This window comes from Ictalurus punctatus, chromosome 8 (genome assembly GCF_001660625.3).
Source record: "Ictalurus punctatus breed USDA103 chromosome 8, Coco_2.0, whole genome shotgun sequence".
Lineage (NCBI taxonomy): Eukaryota > Metazoa > Chordata > Actinopteri > Siluriformes > Ictaluridae > Ictalurus > Ictalurus punctatus.
The window spans coordinates 7,808,903-7,831,213 of record NC_030423.2 but is presented as its reverse complement, the minus strand read 5'-3'; the positions used below and the strand labels follow the sequence as shown (position 1 = coordinate 7,831,213).

Below are 22,311 nucleotides of genomic sequence, written 5' to 3'. Positions count from 1 at the left end.
CATTACCGTGTGAGCCGCTGTGGCAAACCCGAACAGAAGCAGCCGAAAGAAGTAAAAGTCCTCGTCTATAGGCTGCAATGTATAATTTGTCAGCCTCATCTACATCCATCAGTGCACAAGTTCCCAACCCTGGTCCTGGGGTTCCTCTTGTCCTGCACATTTGAATGTTTTCCCTGCTCTAGCACAACTACATTCTCTCAAGAAGGGCTGTTAATAAGCTGATTATTTGAATAAGGCATGTTAGAGCAGTGAAAACACTGGAATTTGCAGAGAATCTGTGCATCAGTGAAAAGGGACCACCATAGGGCCACCTCTGAGCTAATATTATTTCGGTGGTGTTTTCTTCTCAGTCAGCAGTGACACTGACATGGCAGTGGTATATTAATGGTCATTGCCCTGTTTGTGGCCTGTGTGTGTGTCATGATGAGTATTGCTGATGTTTTCAATATTGGGTACACTTACTGTCTGCTTCACTTTTCATGCCTACCTCATCCACCTTACAGTTAAAGACCATAGTGCATCTTTTTTCCTGTATAGTTGGTATTAATTGTGTGTTAACGTCTAGAGTCTAGACTTTCATTATTTTGAACTCAGCAATGACACTGCATTCAAAAAGCAGCAGCACTGTTGTGCGGTGATGCATTTACAAAGCAACACCCATTAACATGTCACTACAATTGTGACAAATAACTATAAATGAGGCAGCCCATCTAAGCTGAAATGAATTTTTCATTTATCTACAACATGATATTTTTATGATATTTGTAATAGTGTTTTTTTTTTTTTAACTAATCTCAGCATTTTTTCTTTTAGATGCTATCAGTGTATATATTAATCCGGCCGAGGACAAAACATTTTCTATGCTACTCAGGCCAGGACTATTCCACATGACGACGGGTCCCTTGGGCCTTTCCTCAGTTGTGCCCCTGTGAAGGAGGGTACTGGTTGCCATAAAGGTTGTGTTTATGGAATATTATTTCATTTGTTTCTATTAATGCATCAACCTTATAGTTAATTTAGCATGGCAGGAAGTATGACATGTTCTCTTAAAAAAAGACAACCACACACCCACCTTGGCAACAAATTATTTATCAGACCATCTCAAGTATTGGACCTAAAACCTTAGAGCTACTTAACCGATTTTAATGAATGATCAAAATAATATATACAATTTATATATTGTACAAACATACATACATATAATATATATATATTTTTAACATAATGGGTTATAGAGATATGCTTGTTCATGTGCATAGGATTTCATAAAAGCCAATATCTTACCACAGTGTGTGTCAAGTTCTTTCCTCTGTAGCATCTAACTGTAAGTTCCAGAAGATATATAATATACAGTATAATGATTAATTCGATGTTGGGATCATCAACCATTTGTTGATTAATGTTTTTATCCAAAGTTATACAAATTAACATTTGTATAACTGGATTTAAGCAACACGTGAGAGTGCCAAAATCGAATGCATGCCAAGACCCATTAATATATTTATTGTTTTAAATCCAGTAGATAGATAGATAGATTACATCCAATAGTTAATTGAATCACTAAACAACAGTTTGACAGATTTTTTTTAATTGAAAATGTACACCAATGAAATCTCACTACAATGAAATATTTCACAATTTTGAGTTAGGACAGGTGCAAGAGGGTAACTGATGAAAGATGCTAGGATAATGATGCAGTCTGACAACCAGAATGACCACCTACCAACAGCATGATCATCAACACATTTCTACTTCAATACACAAAATAGATCCTCCTAAATTATATATAAATATGGATGGATATCTGTCTGCCATTGCATATTTTAAACTGCCAGAACAATATATCTAAATGTGGAGTATTTCCAGGATATGGTTTTGATAGAAACCTGCAGAAATGTGTAACAGCCCATGGACCTGTATGAACTACCTATGAAGAAAAAAAGGCTAACAGGGAAAGCTTTTACACTGTAGAAGCATATAAAACATGCAAAGGCTGATTAGATAAGGCAAAGCATGAAATGAAAAAAAGCTGGCTCTGAATGTGACCTACATGGTATTCAGAAGTGCTTCTTTAAACCATGACTTTTAAAATTCAACAAATTAGAGGAGAGTTAAAAATGAGAGTTGCATCGCTGGAACTCAAACTTAAAATCAGCCTAACTTAAATAACTGTGCACTACAAGCAAATTATAGATTCATTTCATGGTTTCATTGTTAAGAATCTAAAATTAAACAGGTAATGTACAATATTTCTTTGGGTCTTTCTATCTCACAGTCAGAGTCAACACAAAAACACATCACAGGAGAAACCCAGATGTGTAAATGCAAAAGATTGGGGGATAAATGAAAGCTATGTATGCAAAAGCAATATATATTTGAATGTATAAAAACAGATGTTTTTACAATAAATATTTTTTTTTCCCTTCATGCTCTATTTTACTACCAGAACTTTGGTTCCAGTATCTTCACAAAGTCTATAAAAATATTAGTGTGGGACTGTTTGGTGTTCCTAAATAGAAAAGAGTGAACATTTCTTGCAGAAAATACCATGTAAAGCCCACATATGACCATGTTTAACTGAGCAGACAACAAAGTTTCCAAAAAACAACCAACCAAACAATAAAAAGGCTGACAGAGTGAAAGGCAGGAAGAGGAAATGGGTGCTTAGTTCTTGAGGAATCTGCGATCCCCTCTTCAGACAGGTGGCCACGAGAGACTTAAAAGAAGCTAGAAGAAAGGGACAGAAATGCAGGTTAGAGAAAGAGTCAAGCAGCCAGAAAGAGAAATAAGCTAACCATGGGAGGACAAGGAGGACACAAATGAATCTGAAATTCTTTCACAATTTTTGACAAAACCGACAGCCAAAAGCACAAAATATTTTATACCATATTCAGTATTGTGTTTACAAACATGAACTCAGGTGAAGTCCCACTTGTTAATGTCTTTAAGCTGTGGAAAAACAATTGTAAACCTGTTAAAATCAGAGTGATCTGGGTGATGGGTGTGGGCTGTTTATTAAAATAAATTCAAACTTTAATTAAAATCCACTGAAAGTTTGTATATTGTGTATATTCATAAACATCATAAACTAGAGTTTCTGATAGAACTGATACATACTTAGCCTGAAATATATTCAGTGCATTTTCGGGATCTCCCTGAAGAGGCTAAACATGGTAAGAATACCAGTAACATAGCAATGCATATAGTACACTTCCAGCAAAATAAGCACAGCCTTAGGCAAGTGATTAGATTTAGTAGCACACAAAGCTTTCTTTGCAAATGTTGGTGTAACCAAAAAAAAGAAGAAAAGAAAAAGCCTTTTATACACAAGGAAGCCGCTCTATTAGAAACCCACAATAGCTGGCATCCATAATGTCTTCCTATGGCTTTAGAGTAGCAAATAACCAAAAACTCAAGGTCAGGTCCATTAGCAAAGCTGTGCGGGCGAAGGTACTACTCAGTGCAGAGCCAGGGATTACTGCAAAGGAAAATAAATACACACACACAAAGCAGTGAGCAGGAAAAGTGTAGTCAGCTTCAACATATAACCCACCAGAGAACACACGATGCCTCAAATTAAATAACGATACTTCATGTCTGCTCACACCCATCGTTCCTGGGATTTAAGAGGGGACACCTGCTGAGTGCCATTCATCAAAATACAATAGACCATCCTGTTTCCATCAGTACACTCATCCCTTTTAATGGTCTTGATTTAAAAACAATGTAACATACTTTTAAAATATAGTTAATATACACCCACTGTCCACTTTAATAGGAACACAAACACCTGCGCATTTATGCAGGTAGGTATCCAATCAGCCAATCATGTGGCAGCACCATAATGCATAAAATCATGCAGATACAGATCAAGAGCTTCAGTTCATGTTCACATCAAACATCAAAATGAGGAAAAAGTGTGATCTCTGTGACTTTAACCGTTGCATGTATGTTGGTACCAGACAGACTGGTTCGAGTGTTTCAGAAATATAGAATATATTGATAGTATTATCAATATGTGTAACTAACATTTGGATATGTTAATAAAGTACAATCTACATGTATAATCGACATTTAGAAACATAATCTAAACCCACAGAACACTTTTTAATCAAGTTATATTCTAAGTGTGGACTGAGCTAGAAGACTTCTACTTTGGGACAAAGTAAAAACCCTGTCCTGATGAAATCTTTCAGAAAATGGCGCATGCGCTGCAAAAAATGACCTTGTCCCAATAAAACCTTTAAAAAAAAAAATCCAAATGACAGCACATGAGCCACAAATGTAAGATATCATGTAGACATGAATAATTAGGCGATGGAGATTGGTTTGTTTTTAGAAAGAAGAGATTAATGCCCCACCTACAGATAAATTTAGTGTTTCAGAAAAGTATATAAAGGCATGTTTGTGTGTGTATAATTCAGACTTTCTGCAGACTGCCTCACTTTGTTTCAATAACGTTTGATTACTTTTTGACATCTACAAACCGTCTGTCTCTGAAGTTTTTTGTTAGGCTGGAAAGATTGTTTTCCATGACAGAAATTGATCTACTGGGGCTTTCACACAATCTCTAGAGTTTACACAGAATGGTAACATTGAGTGAGCAACAGTATTGTGGGTGGAAATGCCTTGTTGATAAGAGAGGTTAGAGGAAAATGAGCAGATTGGTTTGAGCTGCCAGGAAGGATATAGTCATATAACTCAATAAATCTTTACAACTGTGGTGAGCAGAAAAGCATCTCAGAATGCACAACACATCAACCCTTAAGGTGGATGAGCTACAATAGTAGAAGCCCACATTGGGTTCCACTCCTGTCAGCTATGCTATCATGGGCACAGACTCACTCAAACTGGACAGTTGAAGATTAGAAGGGAAAAAATAAATAAATAAATCACCTGGTCTTTTTCCAGTCTTCAACTGTCTGGTTTGGGTGAGTCTGTGCCCATGATAGCCTCAGATTCCTGTTCTTAGCTGACAGAAGTGGAACCCAATGTGGTCTTCTACTGTTGTAGCTCATCCACCTCAAGGTATGATGTGTTGTGCATCCTGAGATGCTTTTCTGCTCAGCACAATTGAGCAGTATTTGAGCTATAGACTTCCTGGCAGCTCAAACCAGTCTGGTCATTCTCCTCTGATCTCGCTCATCAACAAGGCGTTTCAGCCTGCAGATCCTCTGCACACAAGATGCTTTTTTGCTTTTCGCACCATTGTGTGTAAACTAGAGATTATTGTGTGTGAAAACCCCAGCAGATCAGCAGTTTCTGAAATACTCAAACCAGCCCGTCTGGTACAAACAACCATTCCACGGTTAAAGCCACAGAGATGAGACTTTTTCCCCATTCTGATGTAAACATGAACTAAAGCTCTTCAGCTATATCTGCCTGATTTTATGCATTGTTCTGCTGCCACATGATTGAGTAACTGCATAAATGAGCAGTTGTGCAAGTGTTCATGTTAAACTGAAATATATTAAATACAAACACCGTTATGGTAACATTTTAGTAGTACAAAGAAATTTGATGCATCACATCTGAACAATTTAGGATCCAGTTAAAACTGGAAACAAGAGTTTGTGAAGAAAATAGTCATTCATTTTACAGAAGACATTGTACGCTTATTTTTCTGTTTAATATAAAACACCTAAATTTTCTTCATGAGCACCTGCATTTAAAATATATTATTACTGACCATAGCCCATCTGCCTCTGTACACAATTTGTCAGCCTCACTGACCCCCAACAACAGTGGAATTATTTTGATGGGGTTTAATTCTCAGCACAGCAGTGACACTGACAGCAGTATATTAGTGGTTGTGCTAGAATCTGGATCAGACACAGTAGCGTTGCTGTACATTGTTACTAGTCACGGCATTATACACCCACCTTTTTCAAACTATTTTACAGTTATTTTACAGCTCAATTTTCCATGCAGTTTGTTAATCATCCTCTAACCCCTAATCAGTGTCAGGTTCTGACCAACAGTGGTCGCTATCCACTGAAGGACGATAGAGGGCTAACAAATTGTACACAGCTGCAGTCAGTAACCACCTACAACATGACCTATATATTAAGTGATTATAAGCTTGATAAAATATTAATCAAGATAAGTATAAGGAATAAAGTGACCACTGACTGGTTATGACGCATTGGTGGAAAATATCTGTGAAACAAATTTGGATGTTTTTTCTGCTCTTGTGAAGTTATTTGAGTTGAGCAAAAGTATGTTGCCAAAAAGTAGTGATGAACTGAAGATCCATTTTTATCTAAGTCCTGAGAAGGTTTTTTATGTGTGTTTACAAACACCCAGGAAAGAAAAACATATCTGCCCAATTTATTCAAATGCAGAATTTTTTTGAAGAACTATAATCAAAATAATATAAATTTTCATGTGGTATTATATTTGTAAAACATGTACAATGCAGACTTTATGGTATGATACTCGTACACAAGGAGTGTGCCCACAGTTTCAATGTTTGGTCAAAATGGCCCTTTATTTGTTTTAGAAGACTATTTTGTACACTGACATGTGCAATATTGATCCCTTCGCAATACTTGTTAAAAATCTCTAAGTACAAAATGTTTGTAATAATGTGTCACAAAATAGTTAAAGAAGCAGATATAAGCAGGTGCTGATACCTAAAATGTTGCACAGCAAAAGCTCGCCTTAATACACCTCCTATAAGCGTGCTCATGGTGTGTATAAAAAAAACCCAGAGGATGACTAGAAAACATTGTTAACATGCAACAGGATAAAATGAAAAACACAACATGCCAAACTAAGAACTACTGAGATCCTAAAGGTGTACATTACTGCAAAGATTTAATGAAATAAGTTCAAATCATTTCCACCTATTGCAAGTATGATCTTAATGAGCAAATATACGAGAGTGATGCACACCTTTAGTGTAAGTAGTACAGGGAGGGTCTTCTTGGTTGAATCGCTTAAGCCCAACCAACAAAGCCATTATAGTTGTAACTGATGAACAGCAAACCATGCCCAGCTGATGCCAGTCTCATTTTAGCCTGCTATTAACACAACAGTAGTCACTCATTAACGTTAATAGCAAACCTTTCATGCATTACAGATCAACCAAAACAAGTCATTATAAAAGAGAAAAACAGTGGCTCTTATAATGAAACGAAAAAGAAAAATAAGAAAACAGAATGCATTTAAGTCAACGATTCCATTTACATTAATGATCCCTCTTCAGCGTGGTTATGTATGAGGCTTGGGAGAGAGGGAAAAGAGGGGAGGGGGAACGGAGCAGCATGGCTCAGTAGCACTGAGGGGGAAGAACTCATTCACAGCTGGCTGGGAGAACACTTTCTACAGGAACCCTGAACTGCAAATGAGAGAGAACGAGGATTATTTTCTCTAATCGGTTACATTCATACGATGTTCACTCATACACAAATCTTAAAGGTTAATGCAATGTGTTAGAGATGTTGAAAGGGGTTATGGGAAAAGTGTAAGGTGGAACTTTCCTGAAATTTAAACCTAACTTTTGTTGTTTTAGGTTTTCTCAAACAACCAATAGGATATTTCAATTGTGCGAACTTCAGCTTCTGTACTTCCAGTGGTCAGAAGTCTGAACGACTAAAATCACTCCCTGACCCAGAATCAGTGCTGCCTCATATAATGACCAATGTCTACTGTTTCTCAAACAAGCGGATCATTATACAGTGCTGTGAAAAGGAATTTGCCCTCATCCTGATTTCTTCTGTTTTTGTGCATCTCTCATAGTAAATTGTTTCAGAAATGAAAATAATATCCAAGATAAAACAAAGGCAACCTGAGTTAAAAACAACAACAACAAAAAAACAGTTTTTAATTGATGTTATTTATTAAAAGAACTCCATTATCCAATTTAAAAGTTATCCAATACCAACTGGGCCTGTGTGAAAATGTATTTGCTCCCGTAGTTAATAATTCCCCAAATCTATGAAACTACATTCATAATGGGGTTCAGCTGGACTAGAAACAACCAGGCCTGATTACTGCAAACCCTGTTCAATCAAATCAACACTTAAATAGAACTTTTTCAATAGCATGATGTTGGTTAAAAGGTCTTAGCCAGTAACGCAATATGCCAAAGTTGAAAGAAACTTCAGAAATGATGAAGAAGGTGACTGAAATACATCAGTCTGGGAAGGATTACAAAGTTATTTCAAAGGCTCTGGGACTCCAAAGAACCACAGTGAGAGCCATTATCTCCAAATGGAAAAACTCGGCACAGTAGTGAACCTTCCCAGAAGTGACTGACCTTCCAAAATTCCTCCAAGAGCACAGCAACTACTCGTTCAGGAAGTCACAAAAGAGCCAAGGACAACATCAAAGGACCTACAGGCCTTTCTTGCATCAATAAAGGTGAGAGAAAATGGCATCAATGGAAGAGTGGCAAGCTGAAAACCACTGCTAACTCAGAAGAACATTAAGACTCATCTGAATTTTGCCAAAACACATCCTGATGATCCTCAAACCTTTTGGGAGAATGTTCTCTGGATTGAGGAGTTGAAAGTGGAACTGTTTAGAAGACAGGGGTCCCGTTACATCTGGCATAAACCAAACACAGAATTCCACAAAAAGATCATCATACCTACGGTCAAGCATGGTGGTGGAAGTGTGATGGTGTGGGGATGCTTTGCTGCTTCAGGGCCTGGGCAACTTGCAATAATTGAGGGAAATATGAATTCTGCTCTCTACCAGAAAATCCTAAAGGAGAATATCCAGTCTTCAGTCTAAGTGGAAATCAAGTGCAAGACAATGATCCAAAATATAGGAGTAAGTCCTAGTACTAGGAGTAAGTGAAAGACTGATCTCCAGTTATCGGAAGTGTTTGTTTGCAGTTAATGCTGCTAAAGGTGACACAACCAGATTTCAAGTTTAAGGGGGCAATTAGTTTTTCCATATGGTTATAGGTGTTGGATAACATTTTTGCTTCAATAAAAAAATAAATAAACAAACAAACTGTATTGTGTATTTACTCAAGTTGTCTTTGTTTTATGTTGTATCTCATGCAAAGATCTAAAATTATTTAGTACGAGAAATACACAAAAACAGAAGAAATCATAACTGTAAATTACACCCTCACCCAGGTATTCACTATGCAAAAATGTGTGTATGGCTGAGCGGAGGACTCAGCTTCACAGCTTGCCCAAGAGCAGTGTTATTTCAGGGCCAAGTGTTGCTCCAGTATGATCCAGCTGTGCAGCAGAGAAACAGTCACTTATATGGAATCATGGCATAAGGAGCGTGACAACAGAAGCATTCAGAAGATATGAGGCAGCACAACAGATAGGGTCAGTAATAAATTCCGAGCCTGTTAACAGTGACAGGATAGCCCCGGCCTCTACCACAGCTCTGAGAGTTTAGACTAATGATAATTATAGTCAAAAATGTTTAAGAATCAAAAGGGAGATTTACCATGTTTTTATAAACCCTCTTTCCCTGTCACAATTGACTAAAGACACTTTAACCTTACAATGAGATTACTGCATTAGGAGGAGAATCCCTATCAAAGCACAGCAATTACTGCAATGAAGCACCTAGGCTCCCTGTGATTACTGACTGTGTACACTATAACGCTCTTGAAAACAACCGGATTTTCAACATGGCTAAAGCAGTCATAGCCCGGAAAAGATATCAATGGCCACAGAGACACACATATTAATGTACTTTTGCTGACCAAAGACACACTTTTACCAGCCAAGTCATTATTATTAACTAATTAGAAGAAATAGATAAATGATGTCAAAAGTAGTCATGGAATCCTTGCACTGCAAACGCTTTTGCTTTCTGTCAGATTCTTTTCAGCATACTGTGGACTCTGTTCCTCTGTTGAATCCACCTTACCTAATGTTGGATTTTTATTTAGGTCACTTTTGCAACATGTTCAGAATCCGAATAGCCAGGACACGGGGAATGAAATTAAACATGAAATTTTCACCATTTTAGTTTCCAAATGTGTGAAAGACAAGTTACATTCTGTTAATCTGACCGGCCAAAAATGACTTGACATGGGTTTAAAAACAGAAAGCACTTCCCATAAACATTCCAAAATCCCAATACCAAATATTAAAGTAAAAGAACCCAGGTTTGCTTGATATCCGGTGACTAGTTTTGTTGCACCAGTCATATGTTAATCAGGCAAGGTGCACCCATGTTCATTTGCATGAAATGTTCTTAGTCAACCGCCGGCTAAATTAGCCACACCTGCTAACAAGAATTCTGGCTAAAAAGTAAGTGAAAATGTTGCACTAGCCTAGATACTCTTATACTTGCTTAATGCATTCCTGAGAGTATTTCTTTTCTAATTCACTTTCTCTAATTCAAGTATCTCTAATTCACTTTTACGGACCACAATGACTTTGCTACAATGGTTTCCCTAAGACATGGATTAAGCTGTGCCTTAATGTGTAAAAGCCTTACCAGCTTAAGGCGTCTCATGCAGCATGCAGCAAGCAGATGAGGAATTAACTGGAAGAAAGCATGGATTTAACATGCAGAAACTTGACCACAAAATATGAAGAGAGCACAACAATATTCCAACATACATGCCATGCCCTGCTTGGTTACTGAGGAGAACTGTACATTTTGAAAACTGTCACACACACATCCTGCAGAATAAACAGTGTTTCCTCAGTAACGTGTGAATATGACATGAACTGAAATGTATAAGAAAAGTGGGTAGCCTTTGAGGGAACCTGTGAATTCGCTCAAGGATCAAAAATAAAAAGCCATTGAGAAAAATGAGAAAGGAAAAAATGTAAACCTTCTCAGTGCAAGTGTCTTCCTCCTTTATAATGGTCTGGTGAGGTGGCCAAATCAGCTTGAATACACAACCATGAGTGATTACCAACATGTTAGGAGCAGTGGTCACTGAGTGCAGTTTATGTTTCTATCATTCTTGTTGGGGAAATGGCTTAACAAAAAATATCTAGTCAGTCTCGATGCAATAACTACTGGATGTCATGTGTACACTATAATGCTGTGATTTAAAGGAAAACTCCACCCTGAAGGACATTAAATATGTTTGTATTGAAATATCTGTGACGTGCTTAATAATTCAGGTGCAAATTAGTTGCTTGATGCTGTATTTTCCTCATTTCCATGAGAGATTTTGTGTGGCGCACCGACGTCACTGCTAGTGTTAATGTTAAGTGATAACTGTCAGCTCCCTGGTTAGCTAATAATAACAAGAATTTCTTTTCCCAATGTCAGATTATGAGCCAAATGCAGAAGTAGTGTAATCACCAAGCATTTACAGTTCTAGAATGCAAATACAGCTATATGACACAGCTGCTCTGAATTTCGGCAGAGGCTCGGCTGGGCTTGTTATGGTGTGAAAGATGAGCAAGCTATACTGAATAAAAGGACATGTGCATTGTTACACATGGCGTTTTTGGTACAGATGAAGTGAGAGTTAATTCCCACTGCTGCCACTATGAGCAGATTGTCAAACTGCACTGTGGGTAATGTACGAAACCATTAAACCTTTAAAAACCCCAAAACATAGTGAAAATAGACCAGCTTGTTGATGAATTAAGTTTAAAACAAGTAAACTACAGAATTTAATTTTCAAATAAATCTTTTGTACTACTGAAGATCACACTGATTATAAATATTGTTATGCAATACTGTTAAGTCAGTCAGGGTGGATTTTTCTTTAAAGCTTTATTATACATATCCCTATGAACAGTACTAACAAAAAAAACAATGGATCAGTCAATAATAGAATTATATAAAAAAATTTCAAGTAATTGTTAAATATGAAAATTCATAGTCTTACTAAATTATGCGGTAGTAATTAATGTGTATGAAGAAAATTCAGAAAATTCTAACAATTCCCACACAATATTTCCAAGAATATCCCAATATATTGCCAAAGCCACATCTGGATTTCCACTGAAGCTAAGCAGGGTTAAGCCTGGCCAGTACCTGGATGGGAGACCTCCTGGGGTTCAAGGTTGTATTAGTATTTGGTTGTATTTGTATTGGGGCTGGAAGTTGTATTAGAGAGGCCAGCAGGGGGCGCTCACTCTGTGGTCTGTGGGGCATAATAGGGTATTATACTGCTAATCCTAATGACGGGACACTTTACTGTAAAAACAAGCACCACCTTTCGGGTGAGACTTTAAACGGAGGTCCTGACTCTCTGTGGTCGTTAAAAATCCCAAGACACTTATCGTAAAAGAGAAGAGGTATAACCCCAGTGGTCCTGGCGAAATTCCCCCATTGGCCCTTCTCCATCATGGCCCCCTAATAATCCCCATCTCTGAATCACTCTCTCCTCTCCACTAATAGCTGTTGTGTGGTGGGCGTTCTGTGGGCGCACTATGGCTGCCGTCGCATCATCCAGGTGGATGCTACACATTAGTGGTGGTTGAGATTTCCCCAGAAATCTAGAAAAGCGTAACTAACAAAAAAATATATATTTCTGTGTGTATTTACTTGTATCTCAAAGTTAATATTGTTAACAGCTCAGATTTACTATATTTAAGTAGAAATATTTCCTTCATGATTTGGATTAAAAGTAGTCAGGAGTACAATATGACTAAATCACAAATTTACCAATTGGCAATCTGGATAATAAAAAGCACTATATTTACAAAATAAACTGTTTTTACATGTACCAACTCACATCCACTGAAAAGAATAAGGGTTTTTAACTTATATTGGCTACACTCTCCAATTTTTCATTAGACAGTGACAATTAACTAGATCATTAAAAGGGCACAAGGATATCAGCTGTTAAGGTCATCAGGTCAATGTTTTGTGTGAAAAATGATAAGGTTAAGAGGTCAATACTTACTTTTTCCTCTCTTTGTCCCTCTTGAGTGTGGTGGAGCTGCCTGCTTGCTGGGCCTGGGACTGCAGGAGTTCAGCTGCCGTTTTCTTCTGCTTGAAGATGTTCAGCTCGTCATCAAGAGCCTTCTTTTTATCTTCTAGCTTCTTCTTCTCATCCTGGTGCAGCTTCTTCAGACGGTCAAACTTTTCATGCAGCTAAATATGAGGACCACATGGTCAATGGTCAAATGGCTTCCTTAGTGAGGTGAAGGAATGGCATGGCACCATTTCATTACACCGCTCATTCATCTTTTTGTTATTTCACAGACTCAATTTTGTTTCTACCAAAGAAATTTCAAGACCTATGTATCAGATGAGTAGACACAAAATACTCGATGGCAGATATACTCAAGCTTTTTTCCTCTGGGGAAGGGGTACTCAACAGTCCATTTAACACATAACCCTTTAAAAAAATGACTTGTCTAATGCCCTGTGTAAAAACTGTTTGAACATGTCTGCACTGACTGGAAAACATACTGATTGGCTCATGTAACATTTTTATTATTAAAAAAAGAAGACATTTGAGTGTACTCCAATGTTGAATTTCGGCACTCCTATGCGCAATGTGTAAAAGTTCTTCTACAGTCATCAAAATATTTCACTTTTGGTATTTTCCATCTCACCCCTCACCCACACCCTCTGCAATTCCTTTTCAGTTTGAATACCCATGCTCTATGTATATTTTAAACAAGTGAGTTAAAAGTACGCGGACCTCCTTCTCTGCCTCCTTCAGCTCAGCCTCTTTCTCCTTCACTCTCTGAACAAACATCTGCCTCATCTCTTCTTCTTTCTTCTGCAGCTCACCCATAAACTCGTTCCTTTTGGCCTCATAAGTCTCCTGCAAACTGTAAGGAAAGTGAAAGTAGTCATGATTTACAACCCAATTCTTAATTATTCCTCTCCGTTCTCAATTAAGACAACCAACAATCTCTCCTCACCTGAAAGGTTTGCTGTCAGGATCGGTGTCTTTAAAGCCCATCTCCTCCAGTTTGCAGCGGCGGTACAGCTCATAGTGGCGTGTGTGGGTCTGCTCCCTCAGATCCTCCATGTTCACTCGGATCAGCATCTCTCTCAGCTTCACAAAGTCGCAGTGGTTCTCATTTTCCACTGAAAACAGCAAATTCTTTGTGAACAGCAGGAAAATGAAGCCTTGCCACCTGATTACTCCAATTGTCATTTGAACATCCCTTTAAAAAAACAAAAAAAAAAACAAAAACCCTTTTCATGAACCACTGAATTTAATTGAACAGGTGTCAACCACAACACAGCCTGCTGACTCATTTCATTCGGCCTTCGTGAACTTGCTAAAAATGATATCCATCACGATCACCTAATAGTACGTACAGTTCATTTGTTTCTGTTAGCCCTTGTTTTTCCATAGAAACATCATACTGTACTTTCAGAGCCTAGGTTATTGGTGTTCATTGATAAAAATTCATAATAATGCATTAAAATATTAATAGCCTTCATTTATGGCCCTTCTAGGGCTCAGAAAAAATGCTGATGTCCAGGCTGAATTTGAGATTGACACCAGTTTTAAAAGGTGCAAATAAATTTTGTCCAGCAGAGGGTGCTGAAGGCACCAAAAGCCAAGCTGAAGGCATGAAAAGTGATGAGTTAATACATACAGGTGCATCTAAAAAAAAAATATATTCTAACAATTATTTCACTTTATGTGTAATGAATCTAGAACATATGAAAGTTCCACTTTCAAATATGAACTTTTCCACGATATTCACATTTTTTGAGACGCACCCGTATATGCTTTCCAGTTATACATGTACACAAAATTTTAAATGCAAATACACAATGTTCAGAAATGTGTTTTCTCCAAAAACATCTCTATAAAAAGATATTCACCTGGTACTTCAAAACAAAAGCCACTTTCAATCGCAATATATTGTACCTTTACACTTTTTGGGGGATTTTTTCCTAATAGTTTTGGATCACCTGAGGTCAAAAAGCTTTACCTTTATTCACATTCAGACAGACAATGCTTATGACTCACTCAATGACACAAGGACAATAGAGTGATCATATTACATTCTTAGACATCATTACATAAAGAGCATTATCATATTAAGCTCACAGTACACAGGGAAGCAGTTATATAATTTATAATTAGCTTAAATATTTTGTCATATATATATATATATATATATATATATATATATATATATATATATATATATATATATATATATATATATATACACACACATACATACATACATACACACACACCACTGCATTGTCATTCGTCAGACATTACTGAAAAACACACAACCAAAAATTACCATGCATTTTCTTTGCTAGTTCAAGCTAAATTAAGCATTAGCCCACTTTCAATGAATGTATGACTTGTATTGTGTGTGTGTGTGTGTGTGTGTGTGTGTGTGTGTGTGTGTGTGTGTGTGTGTGTGGGGGGGGGGGGGGGGGGGGGGGGGGGGGGGGAATAGTGAGAAGAACAGCATCACAATGCCAGGAACAGCATGCTGGTTTGTGGTTTACTGTGCCATGGGGGGTGTCATCAAATGCTAAGTTTGAGTATGTGACTGTTATGAATCAAGTGAAGTGCTACTGTGACTGTTCGCTGCCTCTTCATAAAAAAAAAAAGCAGCCAAAAAATAAAACAAAGCCATGGTTAATGTGGTGCAGCTATGTGAGTAAGGGCCTAGGCCTGCATTAACAGCCTTGATTCTGAGAGCGGATCTCAGCTTTATTTCCTCTGTAAGACGTGACTAGAGCTTACCCTGAACAGTTCCCCATGGGTACTGCCGTGCTTTCACCATCTTGTTCCCGATCTTCACTTCCTCAGTACTTCCCACTACTGCAAACGGCAAATGGCCCTAAGCATCCAAAAAAAGGACATGCAAATCAGAAGTACTCTTGCAACCAAAATTTTTACATACATTCTTCTCATTATTTACAGAGAGATGCATTATTTGACACAGAGGAAGGTACAATTGGGAAATAAATGTGTATGCAAACAAATGGGTATGACCGATATTCATGAACTATTATAAAATCACATTGAAAAACCAAAGCAAACCATCTGGGGCAAGAATAGATTATTTCTATAGTGAATGCTGTTAAACGAAAGCACTATATAAAGCTGCCACCACCTCATTATGCTATTTACTCTCAGGAAAGAGATCTAGAGCAGTAGAATTTTAGACACGAATCTGTAGCAGCAGTGATAGTATCTAACATACAGTCACTGCATGAGAGAGCGAGGGGCACTGGGTTTGCACTCTGTGTGAAAATGTATGCAGTGAAACCTCTAGACCCTAACTATCTACTGAACCACGCTCAGTATCTATTTATTTACTGTCTCACACAGAAGTCTTTGTTCCGTATGTGTGTGTTTCCCACACTTCCTGTAGTGACAGCACACTGATTATACATTCCTGTCCTTCTGTGCAATTTCCTCAAAGAAAGACAAGGATAGCAAGCTATACACCAGATACTGTTTCTCCCATCATATAAAATGCAAAGTGAAATTATCTGCAGACCATTTTAATGATTACATTTTAAGCCTCACTATACAGTAAGTATATCTGATATCATATATACACCATTTTAGGGCTATACTTGCATTTCAGTGAATATTTTTATTATTACATGATTTTCGTAAAGAAATCCACCACAGCTTTATTGTGACCGAAATCCCATGGGAACTGAGGGCACTTCCACACCTAAAAGCCCAGTTGCAGAGTCAAGATTTGAGTGAAATTTGATACATTTTATTTGTTAGCTATTTGGTTTGTTTTGCTTTCTCACTGCATGTAATTAAACCAACCAAAACTTGAGCCCAGAAAACATGGAGCTACAGTCAATATAAACCATATGGCTAAAAGTACTGTATGTGCACACCTGAACATCACACCCATACGTGCCCATTCCAAAACCATGGACATTAATACAGGCTTGGTTCTGCCCTTTGCTGTTATAATAACCTCCACTCTTCTGGGAAGACTTTACACTAGATTTTGGAGCGTGGCTGTGGTGATTTGCTCATTCAGCCACAAAAGCATTAGTGAGGTCAGCCAAAATGCAGAGGACTGGTGCATATCACAGGCCACGTTCCAGTAAATCCCAAAGGTGTTCAGTGAGGTCGAGGTCAGGACTTTGTGCAGGCCTCAGGTTCTTCCACATTACACTTGACAAACCATGTCTTTATGGATCTCTCTTTGTGCACAGGGGCACTGTCATGATTAAGCACATTTGGGCCGGTTAGCTCCAGTGAAGGGAAAATCTAGGCAATTGTGTGCTTGCAACATTGTGGCAACAGTCTGAGGAAGACCCACATATGTGTGTCCACATACTTTTGGTCATATGGTGCATCATATGATGTATACAACATCATTATAGAAATGATTAGATTATATGTATAGCATCGAGCATTTATTTTCTCTTTTTGTTCACAAGTCCAAATCTCCAGATCAAGACTTGGCTTTGTCATTTGGCTCCATTTGTTTAGTTTAGAACCTCACATCTGGAGAAAACGGTTTCTAGCAATGCAAAATAAACAGCATGTTTGGTTCACTTCTTGCATTTTGGTCTAATCGGGATTGAATCACTTTCTCTCCACAATCGAACCACACTAGAGCTCGACTAGAACTGTACAAAGACGACCTTGCTCAAACGATCTCGGACTGTTCTTTTGCACCAGAGTTTGACCGCTGTGTTCTCAACGCTGGAGTGACTTACGTTCATGGTGGAGTTGATCTCTGCCACAGTCTCATCATCAGTGGGGAACTGGTAAATCTGCACTCCGTTGCTGACGAGCTCACTGGTAATCTTAATCTTGAACTTGGCCAGTTCACTCTTTGAGATGGCGTCTGACTTCGCAATGACAGGGATGATATTCACCTGCATTATTGGTGATAAACAATACACATTCATCAGAAACAGATAAAAGTAAATTCAATCCTGTAGCTGTTACTGTTTTGTTAAATGGCAGGGCTAACAGAAGCAGAAAAATTCCAAACTATATTTGGAAAGTATTACCACACAAGCCTTTACACTGACGCATATAACACTACAGTCAAACATTAATGTAACTTCTATAAAATATCGATCTAACAAGAACCATTTGGTGAAGACCACTCGTGAAAAAAGCTCAGTCAAAGCTGACAACACATAGATGGAGTTCGAAATTAGTAGCTTTATGACTGTCCCAGAATCATCTCAGCACACTATTTTAATCATCCCAGAGGAAACTTAACTGTCCCAGATATGAAACCTGACCTTTTCATGACAAAAAATGTAATGAAATTATTTACACCAGTTAAACAATTGTCAATGTTTAACAGTATGATGGTTGGAGAAGGTCTCAAAGCAGGAGGTCAAACTCATTGCAGAAGGTTAACTTACAATATACAGTACTTATGTAGTGTGAAATATGGCACAGTATATATTGTTACCTTTTGAGATGATAACCTGTGCTCAGCCATAAGATTTAACATAGTAAAAGAGAACACGCCAGACAGACTGGTACACAGACACAGGCTCACAGAGAGACAGAGAGAGATGCGTTTGTGCAGCTTATCTCCTAAAGGTGGTCAGGGGAGTGTCATTAAGAGAGGTGTAATGTACAACTTTTTGGTGCTTTTTGGTCATATTTGTTCAGTAAAATTGGTGCCGATTTGCCTTTTGCCACAAGACCACAACTAACTCCATTACACTGCAGAATTGTAACTGCAAAGTAGATTAACACCATAAGGGTTTCCTTAAAAATATCTAGGATTGTACACAGCGGAATTAATAGGGGTTAACTGAACATTCAGCCTACATTATTGGTTCACACACTGAGTGCTCAAATCTTGCTCACTTTTTTCAAAAAGAAAAAAAAAATTGACCACCTACACTGCTCAATGGAGCGAACCCACACACACTGGCCTGCAGTACTTTAAGGTTTTATTGTGAGCATAATACACATAGGAGTAGTAGCATATACACAATGGTTATCACATTGTGTGTGTACATGTGTTATATGTTTCAGTTACCACAATTAAATACATCTGATGGACACAGTTCCTATCTAGCTTAGTAACAAAATACAAAAACACTGTAATTGTACAGTTTATTTAAAAATAGCCAAATATCTGCAAGGTTTCTCTCAAGTTCACCAAGAATGCATACTGAGAATGTATTTTTGTAGCTCCATACCCTAGTCATCTTTTTCCCCCTTCTTCTTGCAGTGTTTGCTGCTTTTATTATTCATATACCTACATATACTGCCCATTTCGCCAACCCAAACAGATATCACTGTGTATACATTCCCCTCCAAAAGTATTGGAACAGCAAGGCCAATTCTATTGTTTTCTCTACACAGTGAAGACATTTGGGTTTGAGCTCATAAGATGAATATGATGCGGTAGATCGAAATTTCAACTTTCATTTCAAGATATTTACATCTAGATGTGTTAAACAAATTAGAACATAGCACTTTATTTTTTGAATCCACCCATTTGTTCAAGTGATAAGAAAAATTTGGAACATGTGACTGATAGCTGTTTCTTGCTGCGCACGTGTGCCCTGTTAAATTGATGGTTTAAACAATTAATACCTCTGAATGTCGACTCTAGCTTTGAGCCCTAGGTTTCACCTGTGAAGATTGCAGTTGTTAAACCAACATGATCAGAGAGCTGTCTATGGGAGAAATGCAAGCCAGTTTGAAGCTGAGAAGAGAGGGAAAATCTATCAGAGCCATTACACAAGCATTGGGCATAGCCAGTAGAACAATTTGGAATGTCCTGAAAAAGAAAAACTGCTGGTGTACTGAGCAACAGATACCGAATGGGTTGGCCAAAAAAAAAAAAAAAAGTCAATGACATCAACAACCTCTACAGAGCAAGGGTGAAGGTATCTCAATCCATTATTCGAAGACTTCCAGAGCAAAAATATAGAGGCCATACCACAAGATGCAAACTACTCATCAGCAGCAGTAAGAATCGGAAAGCCAGATTGGAATTCACAAAGAAATACAGAGATGAGCCACAAAGTTTCTGGAACAAAGATTAACCTCAACCACAGTGCTGGAAAGGCCAAAGTGTGGAGAAAAAGCATCTGCTCATGATCCAAAACACACAAGCACATCAGTCAAGCATGTCTAGGTAGTGTCATGGCATTAGCTTGCATTGCTGCTTCTGGAACGGGCTCATTAATCTTTATTGATTATGTAACTCATGATGGTAGCAGCAGAATTACTTCAGAAGTTGACAAACATTCTGCCTGCCAATTTACAGAGAAATGCCTCCAAATTAATTAGGAGGAACTTCTTCATGCAGCAAAACAAAAGACCCAAAATACTGCTAACACAACAGCAGACTTTATCAGGGGGAAAAAGTGGAAGGTTTTAGACTGGCCATGTCAATCACCAGACCTTAACCCAATTGAGCATGCATTTCAACTTCTGAAGAGGAGACTAAATGGAGAAACCCCCAAAACAAACAACTGAAAGAAGCTATAGTACAAGCCAGGAAAAGCAACACAAAAGAAAAATGCAACAGTTTAGTTGTCAGTGGCTTGATCACCTGTTCCCATACTTTTGCTCACCTTAAAAATTTAGTTGTCTCCCACCAAAGGTGCCATGTTCTAAGTTATTAAACAGATCTAGATGTGCTAAATAACTTCAGGAAATAAAAGCCGAAATTCTGATCTATCGTCTCAATCATCTTTTGATTTCGAACAATGTCTTCAGTGTGTTGCGAAAATAACAATTGGCCTTGCTGTTCCAATACTTTTGGAGGAGACTATATACACAATATCCACCAAATATGTCCATGTCCTAATTAGTGTTTTAATTTATGCATGTATACATGGTCATATTTAGTTGAACTCTTAGATGAGCTTGATGGTTATTGTTACAACAGAGAGGGAGGTGTGTGTATTTAGGGCAGTGCATGCAAATGCAGAATGTGGTCACAGATGATTTTGACCTTATGACCACAGTGAACAATGATCTCAACACAATCCCATTGACAAAACAAAATAAATGGATGGAATACAATTTAATGAACCTTAAAGTTCAACCAGTAGCAAGGCTTTAAGCAGCACTGACCTTACTGTCCAGCTTCTTCATGGTCACCAGGTCCAGAGATTTTAAGGAGTGTCCAGTGGGTGCAATGAAGTACAGACAGGCATGGATGCGCGAGTCGTGATAACTGTGCAGGGTGCGCTTGATCTTCAGTTCTTCTTGAAGGTAGGCCTCAAACTGTGTGTCGATGAACTCCACAATAGATTTGTAGCTGCAAACGGGAACAAACAAAGTAATGAAATTAAATCTAAAATCATGATTATAGTAATAAGTCTAAAAAATGAATGACTAGGTGCGACTGCATATTGACGTCAGCTGGACAACAAATGATTCATTTTGTATTTGAATAGAATCAATTTAATAAGAAACAGTTTGACCCGAGTGACCAATCTTTACACATCTGTTCTCAAAAGCAGGATTCCAACAGGTACTCAGTGAAATAAAGGGACCAGCATAGACGATGATGGCGCTATAGCACAGGCGTTTCATTTTTGTCCTACATCTCAAGAACCACAAGTTGTACACTAAGTTCTCTTTTCTCCCCTCTTATTCCTTGACTTCTGTTGAATCCAGTTAGACCCAATAACTTCCACCATTTTTTTTTTTTTTTACTGATCTTCACAAACCTGATGCCAAACTATTTAGGTGAGTGTGATCCTCATTAATTATTTAAAACATGTTGACATTTGTAAATATGGCTGCAACGTTTACTCCAGAAGCTTGTGTGCATCCAGACGAATCTTAAAAGCCATATACAGGGCAAGATTCTGAGGTCATGAAAAATGTGTAGGGTCTGGACATACATAGGTGGCAGAACCAAGGTCAGATAACTGTTTCTCAGGAATGGTAAGTTCGATCCGCTGAAATTTGGTGTGGTGTATCATTACGCTAATCTGTAATTGGAATTTTGACGATGACCTAATTACTTAAAAAACATGGCCATTCAGTTTTCAGCAGGTATTTCACAGGATTAACAGTGAGCTATGGTGACGAAACTTGAATGGTAAGGCCTGAAATTTCTTATAAGTGCTGATTCCTTGGTTCAACCCATATAAACTTTATATGCGAATCTTTTAACCTCACTCACTTCAATCTACAATAATTTGCATAATATGCAAAACTTACTTTTGCTACTAGTCCTAGGATTTTTGTCGGATTGTCACAAATTTGATGTCAAAATTTAAAACTTAATATTTATAAAATACATGCTGAAATTTGTAAACAATGTGGCTGCCAACTGCGGTGGAGCTGGTTTACATAAACAGCTGTACCTCATGAACGCCCACACAAAATTGAAATATATGTATGGCAAAGGATTCTGAGGTGATATGCAATGTTGTATGCATATCCACTGAAAAGGGTTCAAGAGTTCATTTGAAATAGCTATTTCTCTAAAATTGAAGATTGTGCTGAAATTTGGT

At 37.8% G+C, this 22,311-nt stretch overlaps 1 protein-coding gene across 7 annotated transcripts in view; it reads right to left on the bottom strand.

The window, feature by feature from the left end:
- Positions 1-1,571: 1,571 nt before the first annotated feature.
- septin6 (septin 6) overlaps positions 1,572-22,311 on the bottom strand; it is a 30,654-nt gene continuing 9,914 nt past the window's right edge. For 2 of the 7 annotated variants that reach the window (XM_053682229.1, XM_017474405.3), the window contains exons 4-10: positions 20,915-21,101; positions 17,560-17,721; positions 15,599-15,695; positions 13,785-13,953; positions 13,559-13,691; positions 12,812-13,002; positions 2,734-3,478 (exon numbers count right to left, since the gene is read on the bottom strand). In XM_053682229.1, coding sequence (XP_053538204.1) covers positions 3,454-3,478; positions 12,812-13,002; positions 13,559-13,691; positions 13,785-13,953; positions 15,599-15,695; positions 17,560-17,721; positions 20,915-21,101 — 964 coding nt within the window. In that variant the 3' untranslated portion in view covers positions 2,734-3,453. The other 5 variants (XR_006982922.1, XR_006982923.1, XM_047157119.2 and 2 more) reach the window with 5 other exon arrangements.